The 26,477-nt window shown below is 39.1% G+C and overlaps 1 protein-coding gene across 8 annotated transcripts; it reads right to left on the minus strand.

The window, feature by feature from the left end:
- Positions 1 to 3,252: 3,252 nt before the first annotated feature.
- TMEM144 (transmembrane protein 144) lies at positions 3,253 to 25,257 on the minus strand. 8 transcript variants are annotated; one of them, XM_074822940.1, is made up of 13 exons: positions 25,106 to 25,257; positions 22,972 to 23,035; positions 21,042 to 21,238; positions 19,828 to 19,950; positions 19,334 to 19,433; positions 18,725 to 18,805; positions 16,402 to 16,483; positions 15,206 to 15,279; positions 14,165 to 14,283; positions 12,748 to 12,867; positions 12,162 to 12,259; positions 10,147 to 10,200; positions 3,253 to 9,033 (listed from the first exon to the last, which is right to left on the minus strand). In XM_074822940.1, the coding sequence occupies exons 3-13, from the start codon at positions 21,178 to 21,180 to the stop codon at positions 8,950 to 8,952; spliced, it is 1,074 nt and encodes a 357-aa protein (XP_074679041.1). In that variant the 5' UTR covers positions 21,181 to 21,238; positions 22,972 to 23,035; positions 25,106 to 25,257; the 3' UTR covers positions 3,253 to 8,949. The 8 variants fall into 8 exon arrangements, with proteins under 8 accessions (XP_074679041.1, XP_074679046.1, XP_074679039.1 ...); XM_074822945.1 differs by lacking the exon at positions 25,106 to 25,257 and adding an exon at positions 24,744 to 24,877 and having other exon boundaries at positions 21,048 to 21,238; XM_074822938.1 differs by lacking the exon at positions 25,106 to 25,257 and adding an exon at positions 24,744 to 24,877.
- Positions 25,258 to 26,477: the final 1,220 nt, after the last annotated feature.

Genomic DNA, 26,477 nt, shown 5'->3' on the forward strand with positions numbered 1-26,477 from the left:
CAATAGGATAGCTGCTAAGAAAGCATTTAATACTTGAGCTTTCACAAACAAGAATTTTAATTAATGCCCTAGCAGTCAGCAATTAAGTTTTCACATCTGATAGCTTTACAATATATGCTAGAGAACTGCATCAAAGCACATGCATGTACATGGCAATTACTACAGTCAGAAGTTCAGTTTTTTGGTTTGTTTCAGAAAGCCAGTGATCTATTACAGAAACCAGGAAATGTAGAGGTGCTCCTGCCCTGGAAGATTCAACTGTTCCCTGTAACCATATCCAGTAGATGGATGTTGGGCCCACACCAGACTTTAACTTAAGAGCATCCCTCAAGAGCGAGAGTAGAAGCTTAAGATAACATTAGAAAAGACTCTTCACTTAAATCAAACTGAAGCATATAGTAACAGTTTAAACCTGAAACCTAACTGCATCTCAACTACCAAGGTATAAGCCAGCTTCGTTTTTTTGCACAACCAGCACGAGACAAAGTCAGTCCTCTAATAAGAGATGGATGTAGCAGATTCAGTCTCATTGTCCACTTTCAGATTTATCTTAAACCCCAACAAATAACAAATGCAGCGAACAAACCAGAAGCTGAACTAGGGCAAGCAAAACAAGGCACTGCCAGGGCAAATTTTTCTACTACTTGCTAACCTGTCATAACATTTCCACTACAGCACTAGCAGCCAGCTTGTCCTGTCACTATAAATTATGGGCTAAAAATCTGAAAACCCCAAGATGCACTCACTCAGGATACTCACAGCACCAAAGGAAACAGAGCTTCAGGGTACTGCAGTATTAGACAAGGCCTATGGCACTTCACTGGAGAGCAGGATAGGAAACAGCTGGGAAAGGTTAGGGATAAACTAGGTCCCATCACGACTGGGCTTGAGCAATCCTGCTTGCTTATTCCTTGCACAGGGTTGCAGATTACTGAGCAGAGTTGGTGCAGGATGACCAGCAATTGCATGACGGTCCCTCTGCATTCACTCTTCAGCGACTACTGTGCCTTGCCCAGCTGTGGAAGATGATTAGAAGATATGATACTCTGTTTCTGCTCTGCAATACACCTAACCTTGTAACATCTTCACACAGCCTCATCTGCTCCCCTGTTCCTTTTTCCTTCCAGAGCTTTGCTCTGCTAGAAAAGGCATCTTTGGTTTTCTGATACTTAGCTCAGTTTTTAATCATGCTGTGCTTTCTTTTATCTCTTCATTCTCTGACCTTTGTTTCTGCTTGCTCCTGTTCTCCCTTGAAGGTGCTCTAGGGATTTCTGGGGCCTGAGAGACCTATTGTGCAAGATGGGTCTTAACATGCTCCTTAAAAGCTAGCTCTACCCTGGAAGCAGTAGTGTGAACAGGCTAGTTCACTACCCAAGCCCATGTAGACAGGTTCTCCTTCATGAGAGTTCTGGTTGAACATTCTCCAACTATTTTTCCAGACTGAGGCATTACTAATTCACTTAACATAAACCAGCAAAGAATATACCTCACTGAATAGTGTAGACTGTACTTGCAGACTTTAACGAATCGCAGAAGGTGGCCTACAGGTAGTAGTAAACTAAACAGATGATACTTCCTGAACAATTGCATTGGTACATCTAAGTGGACTGGTGCGGTAATTACACTATCTTTATAAATATTGTATTGCATTGTAATGATTTTAGCAAAATAGCGAGTTACAAGACTAGTATTTTTGTCAGTAACTGTGTGGAAATAAGAGATAATCTGCCACTATTCAGCAATGACATTATAAAGTGCACAGCACCCTTGTTCCTTCAGCCTTACTTAAACAGATCATAGTCAGTGTTAACAGAACTGCAAAGGGTAAGAGAAATAAGAACTAAAACCGACTGGGAAAGAATCAACATATAAAAGCATATCTGAAAAGTAGAGGAGCTTGAGAACACCATATTTTGGTTTTGCCAACTCTTTATCAGCAACTTTCTGGCATGGGCTATATTCCAGGAATACAGAAGTCATTGTGATCTTTAAGAAGAAGGGAAACAGATCCAGGGAAATGATAAATGTCCAATTTAATTCAAGTAATTTCAGAAACGTGAACAAATTACTCTTCCTTGTCTGAGTCAATAGAATAATGGTTAGGTAAGTAACAGTCAAGGATCTGTCAAGAAGAAATTGTGTCTGATGTGGATATTGGAAAAAAAACTGATCAGTTTTCTTTCCAACATGATGTATTAGGGTGGTACACATCACGGATCTTGACTTCAACTATAGCAGATGTTACATAAAAACTGGAAGAATGCAGTCTAAATAAAACCATTGTAAGACAGATGGAAATTGTACTCAAAAGAGTAATCAATTGTTCCCTGTCAGAGTGAAAAGATATTACATTAGATTCCAAAAAGTAAGTAAAGGACAGAATCATGCAGCATGTTCATAAATTATTTACAATAATTAGAGAGTATGTTTATTAAATTTGCAGATTACATCTGGCTGGAAAATACTGCCAACTTGTTGTAGGACAGGGTTAACATACAGAGTGAAATTAGAGAAATGTCTTAAGGGGGAAAAAAACCTGTCAGACACCAAGTTCTGACACTTGGGTAGGAATAAACAATAGGGGATGGAAAAAAGCAGGCTAAGTAACAGTTCTGAGATCAAATCTGATAAATAGTAGCCAAAGAAAGGTGGAAGAGAAAAAGGAGAAATTACGAATGCAATCTGAACACAGTAACATTATCAAGCAGTGATAGCAAAGTGTCATACTATGATGTGAAACAAAGAGAACTTGCAAATTGGAGGGAAAAAAAAAAATCTTACTGCTGCTCTTCTTGGTTTTAGTAAGATTGTAGTCTGACTGCCATGTCTAGTTTTAATAGACAGATCTAGTCCACTTCGAGTTCAGGAAAGAGCAAGAAAAATGTTGAGCACATTACAAACAAGGGAAGACTGCAGGAGCTGGGGTTGTCTAATATACTGAAGAAAAGACTAAAAGGGAGGTTCAGACAACATGCTGAATATATAAATGTTAGCCGCCATGAGTAAGAAAATAAATAGTTCTCCACATTAGTGGTGGTCATGGAACAGTGGACATATTCCTCATAGGGAATTTCCTTTGGATATTCTAGCAGGACAGGTAGTTAGAAGCTGGTTAGTTTGCCTAAAAATGTTGTGAAATGTACTTACTTTTTTTAAAGAAACAAGTTAAACAACAACTGTCAGAAGTGATTTACATATAGATGACTGTGAGCAGACACAAACAGGACGCAGGAACAACCACAAAACCACGGATGAAATGCAAAGAGTACATTTATTTTCATTACCTCACAACCTGTGGCATCTCTGCAGCAGCACCCGGGCAGAGGCACACAAGCAAGGACACAGGTACTGTGGAGCTTGGTTGTTCTTAGCCAGAAAAAGGAGAAGAAAGAAAAGATCTTGAACCTGCTGCTTTCATCTGTATATACCAGGGATTTCTGCAGGCATAATTTTCCACTGTGGCTTGATCTTTCCCACAGTAGGGAAGGAATCTCAAGGATGTTCACTGTGTCTATCACAGGTCTATGTTACCTGAAAGCAGACGTTCTACCCATCAAGCACACAAAGCTAAACAGCAATTAGTACGATATATGTGTTTTTCAACACCCCAGCTGCAAGTCACTTCAGCGTGTTTACCATCCTCCTCGCCAATCTTCAGTTGTATTCCCACATTCCACCCCCTCACCCAAGTGACCACTTCTGCTGGGGCTGGTAAAGCTGGAGGTGTTCATTTGGGCTTGCAGGGTATAGCACAGAGCGATTTACAGAGGCACACAATAAACACATATAAAATAAAGAAAAAAAGGAATAAACGTATCCCTACAATAATGCTTTGGATCAGGTGTCCCATTCATCCTGTCAGAGAGTTAAACAACTCAGTCAGCCAGGCACCTTCAGTAGATGGTTTCATTTGATGCTTTAAGTCCTAGAGATGTTGAATGTCGCCCTCTACACTGGCTGATCCATCAGTTATGTTGAAGCAACACATGCCTTCAAAACTGAAGCAGCGTTTATGTTGTCAAAGGAGGAAATAGACCATCGTCAATCAATTTTGTGATGTTCATTGGCATACAGCCGTTACCTACTCAGAAAAAATACCAATGAGAAACATTAATATCAAAATCACTCAGCATAATATCATTCTGTAACACAGCTACTGGGGTTAGCATGCCAATAAAAGACATTGTCAAATAGATCTGCAGTTGTTAATCTTCCCTTAATATAAAAGGCAGATGAGCCAGTTACAGTAAAGGCCAATCAAATCTAAGCATGTACATGCTGATCTTGTAGAAATGTCCATGGTATGTGTTTGTAGTATAAGACTATAAAGCACAACGAGCCAACCTGTGGGAGGGGAGTAAAACATAGTAATACATACGCTGTTGCTCCAGATTCTTCCGTTAGTATTACTCTGGGTTTGATAACCTGATGTGGGGTAATTGCCCACTCAGATTGAACTTCAATTCAATGTTGGGTTCACAACACCAGTAACACCATTCCAATGTTACCTCCTCTAGATAAGGCCCAGATATTCATCGAAGAGACCTGAAATACAAGAACTCAAGAATCTGATAACAACAAAGGATGCAAAATAAGAGAAGTTGGGGTATAAAACCATACAGCATTCTCAGGGGTTATTATATGAATCTTCACGTCTAGGCTGATAGATTCGTTCTGATTTTTTGGCCCAGTCATCTGCCACAATCACCATGATACTATATAATCTAGAATAGTTACTTCCAAGTCAACAGGATGTCCTTGCCCACAAGTGTATAATTGCGCATGCTCAATCAAAAAATTTCTGCAGGCATCAAAGGCTTCTCGTTGCTTGGTCCACTGCCAAACAACCTTCTTCCTAGTTCCTAGTTCCTTCCTTCTTTGTAGCAGAGGGTGCATTAATACCATCAGATGTGGGGTAAAAGTTCTCCAATACTCTAAAAATAAAGTCTGTAACTGTTTTACTGTGGTTGGCACAGGAAATTGCTGGACTATTTGCTGTACTTTATTTGGTATTTCTCTAATCTGTCCACACCAAACTATTCCCCAAAATTGTACAGCAGTACTAGGGGTCTGTATTTTCTTTGGCTTAATTGCCCAGCCTCAGTCCTGTAAATGTGCTTCCAGCAACTCAGCAGCTGCTTCAGTTTCATGTTGTAACTCTTGACATAATCAATAAATCATCAATATAATGGTAAAAAGTAACACTAACCAGCCATAGTACCACATCAGCTGCTACCATCTGGTGGCAAACGGAGTGACTGTGTGTATATCCCTGAGGCAACGCTTGGAAAGCATATTGCTTTTGTTGCCAGATAAAGGCAAACTGGTCTTGGCTTTCTGAAGCAATGGCTATTGAAAAAAAAGCATTAGCAAGATCTATCATCACTTTCCAGAGTTGTAAATTTTTGCTGATTTTTTCTGTAAAAGCAACCATACCTCGTACTGTAACATGGGGAGAGGGTGACTTTATTCAATTCTCTATAACCTGTAGTCATTCTCCAAGTGCCAGCTGGTTTACAAATGGGCCAAATAGGATTATTAAAAGCAATTGTACTTTTCTAACAATTCCAACTTGTTGAAGTCCCTGAACAGCTTGAGTAATTTCCTCCTTCCCCCCTGGAATACAATATTGTTTTACAGTTAACACCTTGGGAGGCATGGGCAGCACAACATGATCCCACTTCAAGAAACCACACAAGACAGTTATAGATCAAATAGCAAACCCTGCTTGCAAAGTCCCGAAGCAGAAGCGACCATTTAGTTTCAACTGTTTGTCCTGTCAACACATCCACACCCAAGATATATTCTATACCTGGGGCAATTAACACCATCGTGGCAAATTGCATGGCATTCCCTATTGTTAAGGTAATCTTTGCTCAGAGGGCAGGGGTCAGATTCCACCCCCACCCCCGAATCTGTGATGCAGCTTCTTTATTACCAATATTACTGCGTAATACAGTAACCTCAGCTCTGGTATCTGTCAGAGCTAACACATGTAAAATCCCCCCAGACCACCAGAGTATAGTCAGATGAACACAAGGGTGTCCGGTCCCCTCACAGTAAGAGGCTGCACTAGCAGCAAATTTCGGGGACCTGCCAACCCTTAATTTGTACTTTTTTGGCATTTGCCAGGTAGTGTCTTGCCTTGAGATGGCAGGCAGAGTGGAGGGTGGGTGCAGAGTTGGTGGTGGGGCTAGGGGCGGTCTGCTTTTCTGCGTAAATGCTAAGTTTTGCCATTGACAAAACATTTATGATGCCGTGATCCCATCTATTTCTGACTGTGGGATACCATCTCATACAAGATCATTCCACATGTCTCCTTATCACCCGTGCTGTGGCTCCTCACGTATTTGCTGGCTTTCCTTTATTCACCACCCAAACAGATGGTTCTGACATTACAGCCTCAATTTCCCTCAAGATATCTGCTAGGGTGTCTACGTTACCCATAGCATTTGTCACAGATGGTATAATCAAGGGTTTTAGTGAGGCAGGCACTACTCAAAAACTGCATTTTGATATTTCTCATTACTGCTACCCTGTCTGGATTAGATCCCGTAACCAAGACGAGCCATCCCTATCTGTCACATCAAACTAATACCTTTTACCATTGTACACCAGTTCCTGAGGGACAACATTAATTCTGTAGATTCTGTATATGCTGTTAAAACTGATGCACACAACCACCGATATAGCACAGGTGCAATAATAGCTCACCCATTAGGACCTCTGGTACTTTGCAACTGAGCATATCTTTATCTGATCAGCATTGTCTATAGGGCTTAATAAATCTTTTTCATGCACTAATAAATGAATAGATGCAGTTCCACTATCCCAAGCTCACAAAATCCATGCCAGTATGCCTTTCCCACTCTGTTGTTGATAATTCTCTTAAAATTCCTTCAACTCTTTTGGAGTGTAAGTACACATAAGCTGCATTCCCCCATCTGCTTGCTCCTACTGCCCCTTCATTTGTATGAGGGGTCATGCTTCCACCATCTTCCTGCCTTTTAAGTCCGGATCAAATTCAAACTTGGTCTTGGAGTCTGAGCATTCACTCTGAATATTTCCATCACATTCCTTAGGATCCCATGACCATTTTGTGGTGAGAGCATGGACTTGGGAAATTGAAACTTTACTTTTCCCATATTTGTCCCTTCGTTTAGTAGCACACATGCTACCAACCACTTTACATTATCTTGCGGATCACAGCACTGCTCTGCTTGAATAGTAATTACTTCTGGCACAATCGCCTTTGCATCCTGTAAAGTCCTGACCTCCTCTTCCCATTCTCTCATTTTACTCTGTAATGCAACAACTTCATGGTCAAGAGCTCTAAGACCAGTAACTAATAACCATCCCAACTGCCCTGCTAACTTGCAAGAAGAATCCGATGCTGCTTTCCATGGTGATCTGCATATAGCCGTTGCAACTGTCTGGGGGGTAACCGCTGCCCTTTCATCTATTTCAGGCCATGCTTCCAGCAGAGTCAATTTAGCCAGGAAAGCAGCCACGGGAGTCCAGTCCTCAGTACCAGACCACCCCAGAATAAGGGAGTCCCTGTCATGGTCTCCCCAGTCCCTGACTTCTTTTTTAGCCATGGCATGGCTGTTCCTGGACCCTGCCGACCACGCCAAATGTGTGAGCCGACACAGGCAGGAACAACCACAAAACCACAGATGAAACACAAAGAGTAAATTTATTTTTGTTACCTCACAACCTGGGGGATCTTTGCCGCAGCACCTGGGCAGAGGCACACAAGCAAGGACACAGGCACTGTGGAGCTTGGTTGTTCTTAGCCAGAAAAAGGAGAAGAAAGAAAAGATCTTGAACCTGCTGCTTTCATCTGTATATACCAGGGATTTCTGCAAGCATAATTTTCCACTGTGATTTGATCTTTCCCACAGTAGGGCAGGAATCTCAAGGACGTTCAATAAGGTGTCTCTGAGTCTCTCACAGGCCTATGTTATTTAAAAGCAGACATTCTACCCATCAAGCACACAAAGCTAAACAGCAATTAGTATGATATATGTGTTTTTTGAGGGTGTTTACCATCCTCCTCACCAACCTTCCATTCTATTCCCACAATGACCTCGCTTCGGGTAGAAAATGAATGGGCAGTTTTAGCATGATGCTTCAATGTAATAAATATTGCCATACATAATGTTTAAGATTTGAAGATGCTACATAGGAAAGTAAGTATTCAGAAAATACCCAAAGTTATTTGGAAACAAACTTTGAACCACATACTTAGCTCATATTGCAACACAAAAATGTAATGTTACTTGCAACCAAAATAAAAAACCCCAAACTTCCCCACCTATTTGTATCCCGGTCCTGATATCTACATAATGTTCCTGCAACTAAATAAACAGTTTAGCAGCAAACACAAGTAATTTATTTTACAGCACCTTTTTTTTTTTCTATATTTCTTTAAAACTTCTGAAGCAATTGTAAGATAATGTTTTAATGTAAATTGATGACTTTCACATCTTCATGTGAATCAGTTTCATGAAGAATATTCCAAGACATATTTTATATTGAAGACAGAACATTATAATAAAACAAATCAGCTGGCAAATGCATACAGTATTACAAAGAATTAAAATCCCTTTATCCACCATCACAACAGTAAATGACAATTTATGATTGCATGACATTTAGTACTTGAACCAGAAGAAACAAAATTAGTAACTATAAAATCATTTAGCTTTATTAAATAAAATCCTTTGATATACTTACTGTTCCAAGAAATGTAGAAAAAAACATTTCCAGATATTCTTTCATGCCAAATGGGAACATTTAGCAATGGTTTTCTTTTTCACTTGCCTGAAGCAAGTTAGGGTAAATGCTGGACATACATTTTGAAAATTATTATGTATTGCAATATACCAATATTGTCTTTCTGATTATATTAAACAGTAGCACCATCTACTGGTCCAGAAGTTCCTTTCAAACTTTAGAAAAAGCTGTGGAGAGTGATCCTGCCAAAATGACACAAAATGCTACTGAGAGTAACACGTAGTTTTTCAGTCCCTGGACAGGCAAAGGGAGAGAAAAAGAAAAATATCATGTTGTCATAATAGATACCACTTCACCAAAAAAGTAAAATAAAGAACTAGGGTTTAATTTTATGACAAAATTAATAAATCCACTACATGAAATAGTAAATTTTATTTCATGTAATGTTTGTAACATATCTGGTCTTCAAAACAGTTTAGTACAAGTAATGTATGATGCCATATACTTAGTAAAATATTCACAAAATTAAAATAATTTAAAGTATTTTTAAAGGCTTTTGTCTATTTTCAGATTATTTTTAAGCAGTGAACACTTATGCAAAGACTATTCTAAAATGTATGAAAAGGATGGGAGATTTGGTGAGTCACAAAGGTTTGGATAATGAACATGATGGTCTTCTAGTATAGCGCAACATTAATCTGCAGTGGGAGAGAGACAGAACTTCTACTTCCTGATCCCTGGATGCCTAACACATTTTACACAGTCACCAAAAACATTGGGAAAGATGATCTGCAATGGCAAGTTACGTACCTATAGATTGTGGCCAGATTAGCTAAGGGAACCTGAGGATTACACTACTAGCATTCCATGCTTTAAATTCCACTGGTAAAATAGTTTCTGTCATATATGTTAACATCCAGTAAATTAGCTTGTTCTAGACAATCACTGCCATATCAGTTTAGGATCTCTTCCTTATACTGTAATTAGCAAGGCCAACTAACCACCATCTCATTTTTTGGTCCTTTGGTGAACCTGACCCTCAAAGTCTAATCTACTTGTCTATGTGATTATTAGGACAACTGCTCATTCCCCTGCCCCCACTGAAAGAACTGACTCAAATAAAGACTGTTTTCAGGTTGTGCTTGGCATCCTGCCTCCTTGCCCTGCTACACTCTTCACTTACTCCCACTGCTGCTCATACAGTTATGGAATTCAAATCTTCATCCCTGTAAAAATTGTTCACAGTTCTTCATCCTTCTTGGAAAAAGTATTGCATGATATGACTTTCACCTTCATAATGCAATACTTGTAAGGAGAAGATATCTAAGAGATACAGCTGTATACCGAGTCATGCTGTTCCTAAAGCTAGAGACAAGAGAGGCTAGGTAAGAGACACAATAAAATTACCTTGATTTCTTTAAATACAAGGACTCCCCACATTGCAGCAACAAGGCCAGGACCCTAAAGAATAAGATTCATTTGTACATTACAGCATTCCATTAAAATGTACAGTCTTCTCATTATTGTTCTCAGGGTGGTTGAATTTTGTCCGGGTAACAAATTTAGGCCTTTCCATTCCATATAATTACATCACTCACAGCAAAAGCATAAACAACACTGAAATCTTTATGAAGTAAGATACAATAAAATCTTCAAGAAAGGATAAAGACATGAGACACTGTTTTTTTTCAGAGAAGGCACAATTTCTTTCTAAATTTCGCTGGAGAGTCTACATGTTCTTTTAGTAAGCTCCAAGTAATATGCCTCACTTCAGTCCAAAGTATAGTCCACAATGTTACTACATTTCAGAGGACTATTCAGGTTTATTGGCAGCTACCATGGATATTCCTAACATTTCCTTTATTAGCATGACTAACTAGTTGGACAAAGTCTGTTTTATCATTCAGTATGATATCAAGAGATTGGAACATAAATGTATTTCTTGTATAGCAGGCATCTGGGCAAAGCACAAAGCCAGCCACATAGACAGGTCAGGGAAATACTGATTATCTGTGATGCTGTTGTACAGATTTCCTAGCTAACAGCAAACAGTGATACACAACAAGTCTTGGTAATACAGTTCTTCCCCTGTGGGAGCAATGATCTGAATTTTCATGACTGATTAGAAAATATTATCTGAATATGAAGCAAAACCTGGCTCTGTTAAATGCTTCCCACTAGAGCTGCTCTCAGAAACACTTGACAGATGTTTGGACAGTGATCTTCTTCTCCCCAGCTTCAGTACAGCTGACAGGACACAGATTTAGGCCAGCAGGAAACAGTGTCTCATGCTGATTGTATTTGTGGGTGCTGTTTCCTAGCGAAATTGCCAACTATTATTTGAATAATAGCTAAGGTGTTATTTCACTTTCTAGATAATGTATGCTGCAAGAGGAATGCATTTTGAAAATGAAACAAGTTGTTAAAGGGATTGATGAATAGCTGTCTGAAATTCTCTCTAGGATGAAGTAAAGTAGCAGCTCTGACTGAACCTGTGGAACAGACAGGCAGTTTTTCATCAGTGCTGTCCTTAAATTCTTCATTTCATGATTTTATATCCTTGCCCTTCAGGCAGACTGATAACTAAGTTACTAAAGCTGCTTTCCATTAATCCTTCAATTTCTAATTAGAATGATCCCAAGTCTTTTTTTTCATTGCATACTGCAGAGTTTATTCTGATTTACTGCATCTTGAGGCAAAGCTTAATCCCTATTAACGTTGTTTCATTATTTTGCTTCTGAAATACAGCTGTTCAGCAAAACTTTGGTTTTGGTATTTATGAACTCTCATTTGCCAGAAGCTATCCACCTTTGCATCACCATCTAGTAGATTGACAAGGGAGAAAAGGCAAAGTTTATTTTTACTTAGTGATGGAATTGATGCAGCTTCTGGAAATTAACAGTGCTTTAAAGGTACAGTATCATAAATAGGAATAAAACAGACAAAACAGGCCAACCTATTTCCCCCTCGTGTGCACAAGAACTTTATTTTCAGCAATACATAACCTGTTCTGCTTGTTCAAGAAATGTAAACAGAAAAAATACTGACTTAATTAAGCAAAACGACTGCTAGAGGATAAAAATCACAAATGAAAACATCCAGAACAAAATGAACTTGTTGGGATGAAAGCATAAAACATTTATTCTTTTAATCATTTCAGTTTACTATTTAAAATTGTTATAGTTCTGTTTATAGAGTTTTGGCTTTTACATAACCTAAAGACTCACACGTTCAATTCTTCTGTTTTTTATGCTTGCCATTGACCAAGATGTATGTTCCTAAAAAAACAAAGGCTAGCACAGACAAGCAGAGAGTAATGTATACACTCTTGATTAAAATGCTCCAGACATGTCATAATTTTAACTTAATTTTATGAATGGGAGGGAAAAAAACACCCTTTGCTTTATTTTTTATATACTTACTGCAGTAATTATTGGAAAGCTGACCACAGCACTGAGATAGTGATTGGCTATGAACCAGCAGCAATTGGCTATTGCCCAAAGCACACCAGAAACAAACCCTAGAAAAATAAAGCTCAATCAAAAACATGCACAGCAAGGTATAGACAGCAATTTGTGGAATATTTATATTTATGGCACAATACAGAATCTGTATATATGTATTTTAGTACATTAACTACTTTAACAAGAAGGCTCTGATAATCTAAATCAACGGATTCAAGGGATAAAGTCAGCTACTCAAACGTAGCAAATTAATGAAAGTTCACAATTTTCTGGACAATATGCTCTCCACTATGGCAAAACCAGTTTTTGAAAATCCACCATATGCAATGTCATTTTGTTCTAGTTTCAGATTAGAACAAAATTTATCATTGTTTCCTAACCTTAATTAATTAACCTAATACGAGTGAGCTTTCAAGAGAGACAAAAAGTCAAATGAAGAGACTGGAAAGTAAACTACAATTCCAACACATAGTTTGAACTAATAACTGCAAAATGGTCATAAGAAGTAACTGAAATTAATTGCTAATTTAAAAAACAGTCATACCTGGCAATATGGCTTGAGGATAAACATTAGGTTTATTTTTCCTGATTGTACAGTAGATCAAAAAGTAGATGGTACTTGTAAGAAATATACCACTGAAGTGTGCAAAAACATAATCTAAATCTGAAAGGGAAATTACAAAATTGTATTAGTCTAAACCATCAGTTATTAATTTTAACTAAATTTATTTCACTGATAGTATTCACATAGAAAAAAACACATAAGGTGCTACTGCTAACAACTCAAATTCAATTGTGATTGTGATGAACACAGCTGCCAGCCTGACTGTGGATGGATTTGGTCAATAACACATATATTAAACATGAATTAACTGCTGTGTTGACTGTAGCATTTATTACAGGCTTTTATGCATTTCTGTGAGTTGTTATTTTTGGAACTCTATTAGTCAAACTACTGAATTAATTTATTAAAATCTTAAGAAAATCCTCAGGTGAGGTTACAGAACTGGGGTGGGGATTTTAAATAATTACATCCTCTTCTGACCGTCTACATTTGTATTCCTGTATATAGCCTTGTTTCTTTTCTGTACATTTAAGGGCAAGACAACTGCACCTATTGTGTAAGTTAAACATGGCACAGTTTTGTCCTTTTTTCATCTTGAAGAATGTGTCACAATTTTAATTACTATAATCATTAACAATAACAAATCCTTTATGGACTTCGTATGTGCTAAAGAGAGTATTTCCAACAAGGTAAAGCAGAAGCATGTAGCAAGGTGATCTCTATCTCTTTGGAGTTATAAATTCTCAACAGGAAAGGCAGCTATAGTAATGATAACACTCGTTTTGTCTAGCTGGGGAATATGTAAGTTCCATTATTAAAAAGAAATTGTATGTGACATAACAAACAATTTCTTAATGGCAACCTTATGCGGTCTCAGCAATACCTTGCTCTCAAACTGCTGCTGGCACTACCTCATTGACTACACACTACATCTTAAGGAAAATGTTTCTGGGGAAATGTTGTTTGAAATTGGTGATTAGGCTTATGTAAAAGGTTTCCATTTCCAAAACTACAAGGTTTTAATTACTTATGTTGTTATATATCTCTTCTGCTCATCCGTTATAATCAACCTTCTCTTCCTTTACTGGTGTACTAATTTGGCAATTGGTTCAGCTGGAGACCTTGTTTACCTCATGTTCCAGACATATGAACTTTGTATTTCGAGAGTGCTAGTATTTAATGCCTTCTGAAACATAGCCATGAATTAAGTATGGTATCCTCTGGGCTGTTTCTCACTGTTCTTTCAATGGTGTAATTCACCTCCGAGAAAAAGGGAGTGCTAGTACTATGATTATGACGACATATAACAGCGCAGAACTGGTAAGTTGTCACAGTTGTAAGCAGGAGAACACAATATACTGATGAAATAAAGTAGAAGTGATCTATTAGCCCTTACCAAACTGACTTGCTCCTGTGTATATAGTTTCATTTCTTCTTCCATGGTCCTTGATGTAAAGTACTGGTACAAAACTGGAGCCGTAAAGTATTCCAGCTACTACAGCCAGGCTACATCCTCTTTAAAAACAGCAAAAATCAGAGAAAATAGCCTAGCATTAATTAGGGAAGTAGACAATATACAAGTCCAGTATTGCAGTTGAAGACTGCATATCATATGAAAACTGCTAGCAACACTATAAAAATAATACCTTTCAGCACATTTTTATTTTCTAGTGCATAAATGGTTCAACACAGTAACTTAGTTTTTTCTATACTTCGTGGCCAGGTAAGAATGACAATTCCTGCCCCAAGAACCTGCAGTCTACATTAATGACAAGAGAAATCAACTAACTAGGATTTCCTAAAAGCAGAGTTAGGAGAAAACAAACAAAAATATAATTAAAATGCTCCCACCGTCAGCTTCACTGTTGTAGTCTACATGTTTTTTTATAACTGTTCCCAGGTTCATTGCCTCTTTAGGCCCCTTCTCTGAGTCCAGATAGCTGTGTTCTTGGCTGTCTCCACTTCCCACACTGGCCCATTGCTACCTGCTGTCTCCACCTTGGAGCACTTCTGCTGTCTCCCTACCATACTGCCATGCCTTCTCCAGATGTGTTCATTTGGAAACCACACCTAGAAGTGTGTTATTAGCATAAGCTCCTTCTATGCTGGAGTGCTAATCAACCAGGTGATAAAAAACAGCTCTGTAATTACTTAGTTGGTATTGCTATTTACTTCACCAAATTTTCTTTTGTTGCAGTAACTAATACTTAACTGAGAAGGTAAAGCACACTCAACAGTGCAAAGGAAATAATCTGAATAGTTGCACAGCTATTCATATATAGATATGTACACTATATTAATACTTTAAAAACTGTTATTTATAAGTGCACGACTGCGCTAGGAAAACCACAGGACACAAATTCTGCTCTTATGCTGTGTTCAACTACTTTCTCTGGCTACTTGGCCTGCATCAGTAAAAGAACTGTTAATAACTTACATGAGCCTCTTTTTTGCTGGAGAAAGTCTGTTCACCCACGAGTCATCAGAGGTATCTTCAGAAACATTAATAGACTGCAAAAAACCAAGAGTTTTCACACAAGTTTAGTTTCGCTTGATTTAAAAAAAAAAAAATCTCAAATATTGTATTAAACAAACAGTTTGGCTCTAAGAGATTAAAATGAAAATGGAAGGAGAAACAAAAGGAATTTACAAAAACACTCTGAAGAAAGTAGATTTTTTTTTTAAAAAATAAAACAAACTAATAATTGGATCTACTTACCTTGAAGTTTACAAGTTCGGATGTGGACTTTGGGTTTACTACATAACAGCATTATTTTAACTAGCATTATTTTTAATCTGCATGCAAGTAGATCTCACTTACAGAACTTGTCCCTCCTTAAATTTCATTAATTATTTAATCTATAGATTTTATTTATGATGTGGTTTTGCCTTTTGTTGATAGTTCTAGTGTTACTATCAGAGTGAGGACTATTTGCAAACAGGAAAATTAATGCTCCTGTCTGCAGCATAAAGAAATTGCAACATCTCTTTATTTTAATCCTGCAATCAGATTGTCTTCTGTGATTTGGTCTGGTAGACTGGAACCTCTAGTGAGCATTGAGCACATCTGAGGGGCTCTCAGTTCAGGTAGCAACTGAGCACTGACCTGCAAAAGTAAGGTACAATGGTAGTAGGAGCCTCTTGTTCTCCAGCTTTTGTTGCACATCCCAAGGAGCAACAGCCAATCTGGCACTCCTCGTTGGCCTCCAACCTGTGCCACAGCTGACGCTGAGAATCAGCGACACTGTAATGTGGCAAAAATCTGGCAGATAAGAGTTATACGCTGTTGCCTTTCATCTAAGCACCCTCCTAGTCTTATAGTTAAGTTTTAATTAAAATTGCTGCTTCTTCTCAGATAGGAAAGTAATACACTCTGTCTTTTATATAATCTCTGTCATAAAGAATAAGGACTTCTCAGCCATTTAAAGCTGACAATAGAGAAAGAACACTTGGAAAAACCTTTTCTGTTACTCACATTTATGTGGATGTACAAGATCCACAAATTAAACACAATCAATGCACATTCATGTAGTCTACCATAAATCCATAAATCTGGTTAACATTAAGCAAATTTTTGTTTTTAAATGGATATATACTTTCACTGCTGTAAAATAACAACTATAGAGTACTTACACTTTCTCTCAGCAAAGGTGTTCTTTCTAATGAAGTTGAAGAACTCTGGACTTCAGTTTTTATAAAAAGAAATATGACAGCACTCAGAAGAGAAAAATACACCAATAAATACCATGTCAGCTCATAAGGACATAACATTTAGTGTCCAAAGACAAAAGTTACATATGGAGGCATATTATTTTATTTTCATTGTTGCCCTAGAGTCACTTCAATATATTTTAAAAATATAATTGCTTTTCACATTTTAAACAAACAAAATAAGTGACAGTAAGTAAATAGTCTTTGTATTACTTCCTAGATTTCTGTTCTATGTAATGGGATTGAAACATTTCCTTTTTACAGTGTGTAGTTGTGGTGGTTTAGCCCCTGCCGGGGTCTGAGACCACACGGCCGCTGCCCCTCCCCCACAAAGGGAGTGAAATACAAAGCCCCGAGGCTGAGATAAGGAGAGGTTTAATACAACAGTGCAACAGCAACACAACCAAACAACAACAATAAGAATAACAGTAATAACAATGAACAGAGCAAAATCTCTACCAATACAGCAGTGAGAACAGAGCCAATCCCACAGTACACGCGGTAACCCCTTGTCCCACTTCAGTGCGAGGATGTGACTCGGCATGGTATCTGAATAACCCGGCTAGAGCTCCCCCCCCACTGCTGGGGAAACTTAACCCTATCCTGGCTAAACCAGGACAGTAGTTACAACCACATTAACAATAGTTGCCTTAGTTAACAGTGCCCTTTTGTACTAAGCCACACATACAGTAGAACATCTGCATGAAAATTCTACATGGAACAGCTTAAACCTGCACAGAATTGGCTCTGTGCTCAAGGAAAAAAGTTAAGTTTTTAGTCTTCTATCATATGTGAGTGAGGGAATACTGTTCCTGCAGGGCCTCATGCACATGTGGAAGGAGAAGGGGTATTGTTCAGTGGTGCTCCAGTGCACCAAGTGGATAAAACAAAGAAGGAAGGGTAACATTACTACTTGTACCCACAGCTCCAGGTAATCAGGTAAATATGTGTAATCAGAACTGGCAGGATCTGTTTTTCATTTTTATGGAAGATATTTTAATGATTTAGGAATTCCTTCCCATAACTTTAAACAGAATGTCTCCATTTGAAGAATGATTCGTCTCCTACTGAAGAAATAAGGGTAGATATAAAAGGATGTCAGCTTCCTCCAGAGGGACTAGACAAACATATACAGGGCGCTAAAACGAAATACATGCTTCTGAGCTCTACAGAGCAACATACACAGACTTTGTGCAGCTGGCCAGGAAAACATGTCTGGTCACAATCTTTTTCCCTGTTGATCACTTCTCCATGATATCTCAGAAACAGGCAGGAAGCAGGTGGTGAGCTGAATTAAATCACTGGGCAGAAACAGCAGTACTGCTACTATTTTGTGAGTACCTCACAAAATTACATGCTACGTCCAACGGTAATGGGTAAAAAGCTGCAGACTCTTAGGAAAGAGGAAGACTGGAAGCAAAATTCATGAATCTAAGGCAGCAGCTCTCTCCTAGCAATCAAAATGGCTCTGTTGTCTCCATGTTCTTGGCACCCTTCTACAGGCATTACGTGCATGTGCTGCTTAGCATGTTTATATCAAGCCTACTGCCCCTGGGATTTAGGGCCACCGTTATGTTCCTAGAAAGACGTTCCTGGCCACTCAGTTGGAAAGCAAGAACACTTCTATGTAACAAAGAACCTCTTCCCTCTGTGCTTGGACCAAAATGTGCCCTCATACAAATATTAAACAAAAAATAAGAGTAGAAGTCCTTCTGAAGATCCCAAAGGAAGCCATTGTCTGTCTAAGCGTGGCTTAAGAGTTTCAAGATGGGGAGCTATTAAGGACAAGAGATAATGCAAAGTCTCTTGGTCTTTCATCGACCCTGAAGGATATGGGAAGGGGTCCTGTGACATATTCTACAGTTAAGAGGATGGTTTTGTACCCCCAACTGAGTGAAGTCAGATCAGAAATCTCACTGAAGTTTTCTCACCAAGATTCTTCTAGTCAGAACCATCTGAATACCTATCTAGGGAGACAACCAGTGCAGCACTGCTTTGCCTTGAACGTGCCTATCAGCATATTTATGTGTTTATGAATAATCATTTCACCACTGTACTCGATATCATGCATGCTTCTATTCTGAAACACAACACTGACCAGCTAGATATGGATAGCTCATGAATTCTGCAGTAAATCAATCTGCAACAAATACTTCAATACATCTGCCCTCTAGTTAAATTATCCCTGTGGTTATTAGCTATATGTTTTACATTACATAAATTTATTATAAGAATAAATTTTTACCTTAATAGTGAAAGTCCAGCTCCAATATAATTTAAGATTGGTCTTGATACCTCTTCTGGGTCAATTCCAAACCAGCCAAACCTGGAATATTTAACCAGTTTCACTTAGTTGCACTGACTGCATACAAATAACTAAATTATAACCCAGTCTTGAAAATCTTTACTCATGTAAACAATTCTGCTTAAGTTTATATTTGCAATATTGGATCAGTGCTTCAGTTGGCTTGCAAAAAGCTATGTCTACAAAAGTAATCTTTAAACTAATTTAATTTACATTGGTTTTTTTAATCTATTTAAAAATTGAAGTTGATTTAAACTATTTTATCATCCCATGCTGTAGAATAAAAAATACAGTGTACTAGTTTTACATTAACAAATACATTATTTATTCACTCAATTATGTTAATGAATGTCGCTGGGCATTCTTCTTCCTATTGAGACAGCAGAAGCACAGATAAAATAATTAACCTGAGTACTTTCCGCTGAGAGGGAAAAAGTTCTTTTATATATATGATAAATCCTATTTACTGGTGATACTGTTTTCACTCTAGTTATTAATAAAGAAATGGCAACATTAATTATGTACGATTTAAGATTTAAACATACTCACCTTGAACTTGCCCAACCTGTCAGCAAATTAAAAGAAGCCCATATCAAAAGACCGAGAGCTAAGCCAATAGTTTTAACAATAGGGACAACTGTAACATTGCCTGAAATACAAAAAACAAAATTAAAATCAGTTAAAAACTAGACTGTGATCTTATATATTTTTGCTTTACGTTCTGTGACTGTTCAGAAGGCAAAGAAATCTAGGCAACTACAACATGGGTGGAAACAGTGTTTTTAAAAAATAAATACATTAAACACAGACTTTTCCTCAATACCATTTTAAAAGCTCTTTTTGGTGTGAATTTTCTGCTTATAAAATAAGCATAATAAAATAATATTTGCTATAAGGGTACAGCTCCACGAATGCTGAGACTTTAAAAACCCAAATAACTGCCAAATAACTACTACTTCATATATGGAAAAGTTTTTATCACTGTTTTTTTATGAAGAGTTAGGATTATATGCTGTTTCAACAAACAGAATCTCTATCCTTACCTGTAGCCCACACAAAACCCCCAACCATAGCAAGAGGCCAAAAACGGGGGCAATTCTGGATTAAATTGACCACCAAAGAAACTATCCATATGGAGGCACAGAGAATCCACTGGAAGAACATGCCTATGGAAAAATCAAATGCAGACAATAGAGAACTTGTAAAACACTGCAGGTGAATCTCTTAACATAACATGTTTTAGATAAAATAGTACAGAAAAAATTGTAAGGTGGCCACCTCCTTTGTGAATTTCAGGGAACTGTGTTACAATATATTCAAAAGATATATTTTAGGGTGTGGTGTTACATGAAAATTTTGACAGGCTTCTGACAAAGAGGATATTCAGTTACTGCACACTTCTCCCACCACCCTAGCAGCTGCTAACACAGATGACTGCACAGGATAAAACTCTGCAAAGCTCAGGGCTCAGACTTTTCCACTAGTCCAGGATATTGAGGATGATAAAAACTTTGGACAGATCTCTTCTACCTTTATAGATTCTCTAAGGGTCAAGTAGGCAGACCAGTTAACTTTACGTTAGCTGAGCTAAGACTTTGCTTTGAAGTCTAGCCTTGTCTTTTTAGGACCATATTTGGCACAAAGAATAGAGAGAGGTTATATCCAGCCTGTAATGCAGATACTATTATTGCAGTAATATAATGCCAGATTTGTTCATCTAGGGATCTGGTAACTGACTATGCTTCATATAAACGTGCAAATACAACATGAATCTAGTACAGTAAAGCGGTAAAATTCCAAGCAGGAAATAGAAGAGATTGTTTCCTCTTACCGAGTCACTAGATGAAAGTATTAAAATTCCAATTTTTGGTTGTTTTTATGTTAGGTTCACAACTGAAAGGCAATCCTCCAAAGTCCAACAACTTTTACAGTATAAATAACACTGTATGTATTTGAGAATCCCCACAAGGGTAGAAAAATGGACATTTCACTTTCCATTGTGAAATGCTCATGAAATGCACATCACTGTTAAAATGTACAACAACACATAAAAAGGCTCTTTTAAAGATTTGCCACATCCTGAACCAATACATTATTGCTTTGTACCCTAACGATAGCAAAGAAAAGTAAACATGCTCTATGGATTAAGACTGTAATGATATTTATAACTCTAGCTATAAAAACCTCTCATATTTACTGGTAAAATATTATTCCTATTAGCAAAAATAGCAAAACCAACAAAAGAATAGAAGTTTACCATCACCGGTATCAAATTTCTTAACAGGCACAAAGTTTGTCCCAAACAGAAGGATAGCTACTGTGGAAGATGTAAAGCCAATAGCTAGATCTGTTCCATTGCTGATGTTAAAGGTACTGTAAGTTTTCCCGATGTTCATCTTTGCTCTGAAGGTGCCTCTTTTTGTGGAGTTGTTTTGCTGTGGGTCCTGACAGATTCTGAAATCAGAGAGTGGAATTAAACATTTGGAGTATTAAATAATACCAACCTAGTTCAGAAATCTGAAACTTAAAAGGACCCTACTCATCAATCTCTCAAAAGCTGGAAAGAACTGCAAAGTATACTGTAGAATCCCATGAAAAGCTGCCATGAAGCTTGAATGAAGTAACTTAAGAACGGATGTACAAAAAAAAAAAAAAAAAATCACTATTTTGTGTTTCATAATCAGCTTCACAGAAAAGCATGTCTGAAAACATACAATAAGGTGAATGTAGAGATGCACTCAAAGGTCATGAGGACTTGAATCTGTGAGGCCTATGGGAAGCCCTGACACTTTAGGGAGACGCTCTATCAGAATATTCCTTATTCCTGTAGCCAAAAGGAAGTCACACTGGGGTGTGTGAAAAAGCAGGAATTAGACAAAATCTTAATTGGCAGAAGAAGCTATAGCAATTTGCAGCCCTGCTGTCTAGAATTCAGGAACAGGCACAGACCTTCTACAGATGCCACAGCAGGATCAATATAGGATCATAACATAACCTCAGGGATTGCTCTAGCCGATTCAAAACGTGAATAAAGGTTTTTTTCTGTGGGAAACAAAGGGAGAAGGTGCCTCTAAAATTTCTTTGTTCATTCCACATAACTATAATAAGAAAGGCAAAGATTTTTTTCTAATCCCATAATACCTTTTTTTTTTTTTTAAAGTGAGAGATTCATCTTGAGGTTACACTCAACAGAAGTACCACGTATATACTTCTGATAGGATTATGACTTTGACAGAAAAGGTGGCTCTGAGGACAACTATAATAACATGATCTTTGCATACATAATCTTAACACCACACTGCATATAAGACTACATATAAGAAAAGTGTTTGGAAATTTAACTTCAAATGGCAACAGGATACTTAATATGCTGTGAGTATAAAGGGGCATATTTACAGAGATACGCATGCAATCCTGTTGTCGAAGTAATACTATTTATAATGAAACAGATGACACCCTAATGCAGTTTGACATTCTCCAGTGTAGGTGGACTAGCTACTGCCTGGAGGGAAAAAGCTGAAATAGGATGGTGGAAATTTTGCTAAGTCTTCTAAGGGGTGCTGAGACTACGCTCTACACACAAAAAGGAAAAGCTGAGCTGCTGCACATTCTTTCATCTTATTTTACCCTCTAGTCTTACCTTCCCTAGGGTCCTTAGGACACTGAGAACTGTATCTGCTGAAGTTGTGCTTTTATCTACAGCTTCAGCAGGGCCATCAGTGTCAGCTGAAAATGATTATTTGGATTAGCAGGTGAAAAATTCAATTCCACAACTAATATAACAATTTAGTTTCTATAATTTTTCTCCTCAAAAGATGTCAGTATATTTTTAACTTGATTACTTAAGAGAAACACAGATGACATTTAGAAGACACATCATGAAGGTACAATGGCACAGGTATTTCCATTTATCTTACTACCTTTTTCTCCTTCACTCTTCATCTTTCTTGCCTACTTAGAGAATAAGCTTCTCCAGGGAGATTTCACTGTATTTAAGACTCTTCTATAAAGTATGTTTTACCTGGGACCTGTGGACATTGACTACTACAAATAATAACGCTGGGATTTCTTCAAAGACTGAATTCACAGGCTAAGAAACACTGTGACACCACAAGAATGGATTAAGATAAAGGCTTATATCAGCTATGTCCATCCCATCAACCTCGACTCACTGAGTATTCACTCACATTTAATTCATTTAGTTGACAAGGAAGTCACAAGAGCTGGGTTTTGCACAGGAAGAGCTTCATGCTGTTAAGGACATAGAAATAAAGCTGATTACACTGCACCTTTATGAATGCAGGACTCAGTACTTATGCAGGTAAAATATGAAGAATCTTTCAAATTTAAAGTGGTTTATCAGCCTTTTTGATTTTGTTAATGTACAGAGAAATGTTAGTTTAAAAATATTTCAGTTTTGTATCTACTAAGATAAAATCTGTGTGCTGCGGGGCAATATACTTTTCTGCTTGCTTTTTATCTTCTAAAAATCTCTATATTATCCACATTGAAGACTGTTGCACAACTGGAGAACCAGAATCATGACACCACAAATGGAAAGGAAACACAACTTCCGGTTAATCAAGGAAGAATATGCTTCATTGAGACTGCCTAAAACTCTACAACTTTCCAACATTTTGGGCACTTAGCTCCACATTTGGCTAAATTTCAGACCCAACTTTCAAATCCATTTTAAAGCCTTCAAGTGAAAGCTCAACCAGACAATGTCTGGAGCAACCTGCTCTAACTTCGATAACAGCACTGCTTTAAGCAGGGAGTTGAACCAGATGACCTCTGGAGGTTCATTCCAAGCTAAATCCAAGTCAAGAGCAAATAATAAACTGGCACACAGCATTAAGTTGACTACACTTTTTTGCACATGCTTGCACATACTTTGCACATCAGAGAGGTTCAGAGAGTTCACTAAAAGCCTATTCTCTTCTCTACAATCCTATGTTATTGCCAGAAGGACTTGCAGCGTATGTTGTCTCCAGAGGTTTATAGCTACCAAATGCCAAACTAGAAGCATTTGCTGAAGCTGCTAAGATATTAGTGGTTGTATCTGAAACCCAAGCACAGACAACTGGAATTGTTGCTGTTATTGAAGGTTTTTTTTCACCAAGTAGCCCTTACTGAAGGGCACTTTGGGGTTTCCAAGCTGCAGAGGAAATATAATAGAATTTTGTTGGCACACATTGCGCTTATCCTAACTTCACTGGTTTACCTCACAGAAGATTGTGCTCTGTATTTGCACCGTTTCCTGAGAAATATACCACCATTTTCTTCCTTTGCACAGAGACACAACAAATTACGATGCTCAATGCCACAGCAACACACTGCTACAGTCTCTGCAGACAGGCACAGTATCAAGAAACCTGCCCATAAGAGCTTTCACCTCAAGGCTGATCCAAGCTGTTGTTGAGAAACTGTTTCCGCTAATTGAACAGGTATTTTTAGAAGTTTCATGTCACATTGGCTGTTTATTTGCCTGTTTCTCCTATCATCTATTTGTCATCAAGGGTGGATACTTTCATCCTTATTCTAGGAGACTCCTATCAGTCCCGAGGCAGCTCAGTGATGTCCGAGGCCCCTGACTTGCTGCTCAAGAAACGTTTCTTTGCTTCCCTAAGATGAACGCTTTTGAAAGACGTTCCTCAGGCAGTATTTTCACTAAGAGGCATCACACAACAAGGAAAAACGTGCAGCTGAGCTCCCGACACCGGCGGGTGTTGCTTCCGTTGACACCAACGCGCCCGGGCTTCCGCAGGGCAGGCAGGCCCCGGCTGCCAACGGGACAAGGCCCGCAGACGGGGCCCAGCCCTCGCCCAAGGCCGCCGGGGCAGGGAGCGCCAGCCGGCTGAGCAGGCCAACGGCCTCGGCGACGCACCCTGAGAGGAAGCTGTGGCACCCCCCCTCCAGCCGGCACCTTCCTCTCCTCAGCGCCCTGTCCCCGGCTCACCGCCGCGGCGTCTTCGACGCCGCTCCGCTCCCGCAGCCGGCGGGGCGGAAGGCGGCCAGGGATGGACCCGCGTCGGGCGATCCCTCGCCTGAGCCTGCCGCGCGGCCTCGGATGTCGCCGCCGCTGCCCGCGCCCCTCCGCGCTACCGCACAGGCCTCCCCCGCCGCTCCGGCCTCCCGCCCGGGCCTGCGCCGCCCCTCGCCTCGGCCCGCCTCCTCCCCACCCGCTTCCCCGGCCGGGAGGGGGATGAGGGCGAGAGCGGCCGCCGCGCCCCGCTCGCCCGCCTTTCTGCCGCGGAGCCATCATGGCGGTGGCCCAGAGGAGCGGAGGGACCAAGAGAAACCTTAAATTTAGGCACTCACGGCGTGATGAAAGCGCCTTTGCTCCTCCCCGGTCTGAAACGGCAGCTTGATGAGACAGTTCTCTGTTTTTTGGTGGAAGGGCCCTGTGTACTTCGCAGGCTGTTGCTGTTACCACCCCTGGGAGAACAGGCGCCCTGCTTTTGGCAGCATGTGCCCAGGAACACAGGCACGGTTTGAAGGCAGGACTGCTGCCAGAGCGAAAGGGTGGCTCCCTGCCGCTCCTCCCTCGCTCCTGAGGCCTCCTGCCTGCTGGGAGCTGCAGGCCCCTGCTGAGGGTGGCGGGCACCTCGGGGAAGCAGGAACATTTCGAGGCTCTGCAGCAGCTCCTGACCTTGGGGTGTGCAGAAAGGCAGGGAAAGCTCCCTGCCAGGTCAGGGCATCCAGGCTGGGCAGTCGGCACACGGTGCGTTTTTTTTTTCTTTTCCCCCCTAAACACAGAAGTTACCCCTGTATTATTCAATGACCAAAACTGAGTAGGAAAAAAAAATATTTTGCACAATGTCAAGAAGAGATTTTTGCAGCTTTCCCTGTAAGGATTTGACCCAGAGCAGTTAAAGCACAGACTATTAGTCAGCATGTTTAGTCACAAAGCAAACATTTCTTTCTGTCCTCTTGGAGTACAGTTTCCAGATGGCAGCCCAAATCGATCTCCTTACAAACACAGCACAATCCTTCTAAATAATGCTTCATATTTTGCAAATCAAATCTGCATTATCCATACTAAGGACATGCAGTTTTTTTCCAGAGAATACATTCTCAGTCCCATGGACTCAGTAAAGCTAGGAGTGTACCATTTATCAATCATTTTAACATAAATATCTGTCTGACAGAGAGATGAACTGCAGAATGTCTCTATGGAAACAGTTTAGCTACAGTGCATCCAAGAGGAACAACGTCCCATATGATAATCATAAATGTAGCCTGGAAAACAGTGAGTGCTTTTTATTCTAAAGACAATAGCATTATTTTATTCAGAAAAAAAAGAAAATTTTAAGAAAAATGTTAATCTTTTGCATTGAACTACCTGCACATAGAAATCAAGAGCATGCACAATAAGGAACCTAGCCTGAAACTACATCCTTTCAAGTGTCCAGGGATAAAGAGGGGTGTTGAGGTTTGGCTTCAGAAGAATCTAGATATTGAACAAAATATTTTCCAAAATTCCTGCCCCTGGTTTCATTTGGAAGAATGGATCTCAGAAGAATCATCAGTAATCACTTCTAATTACTGTCTCTATCCCACTTGAACTGATACTCACCTATTCCTCACTGTTTCATCTATTCCTCACCATTTCTTCAAACCATGCTGGTTTTGGAGGATTGTTTTTCTCATTAATACAACAGTTAAAATGCCACTGACAGTATGAATAAAA

This window comes from Strix aluco, chromosome 4 (assembly GCF_031877795.1).
Source record: "Strix aluco isolate bStrAlu1 chromosome 4, bStrAlu1.hap1, whole genome shotgun sequence".
In the NCBI taxonomy this organism is placed as follows: Eukaryota; Metazoa; Chordata; class Aves; order Strigiformes; family Strigidae; genus Strix; species Strix aluco.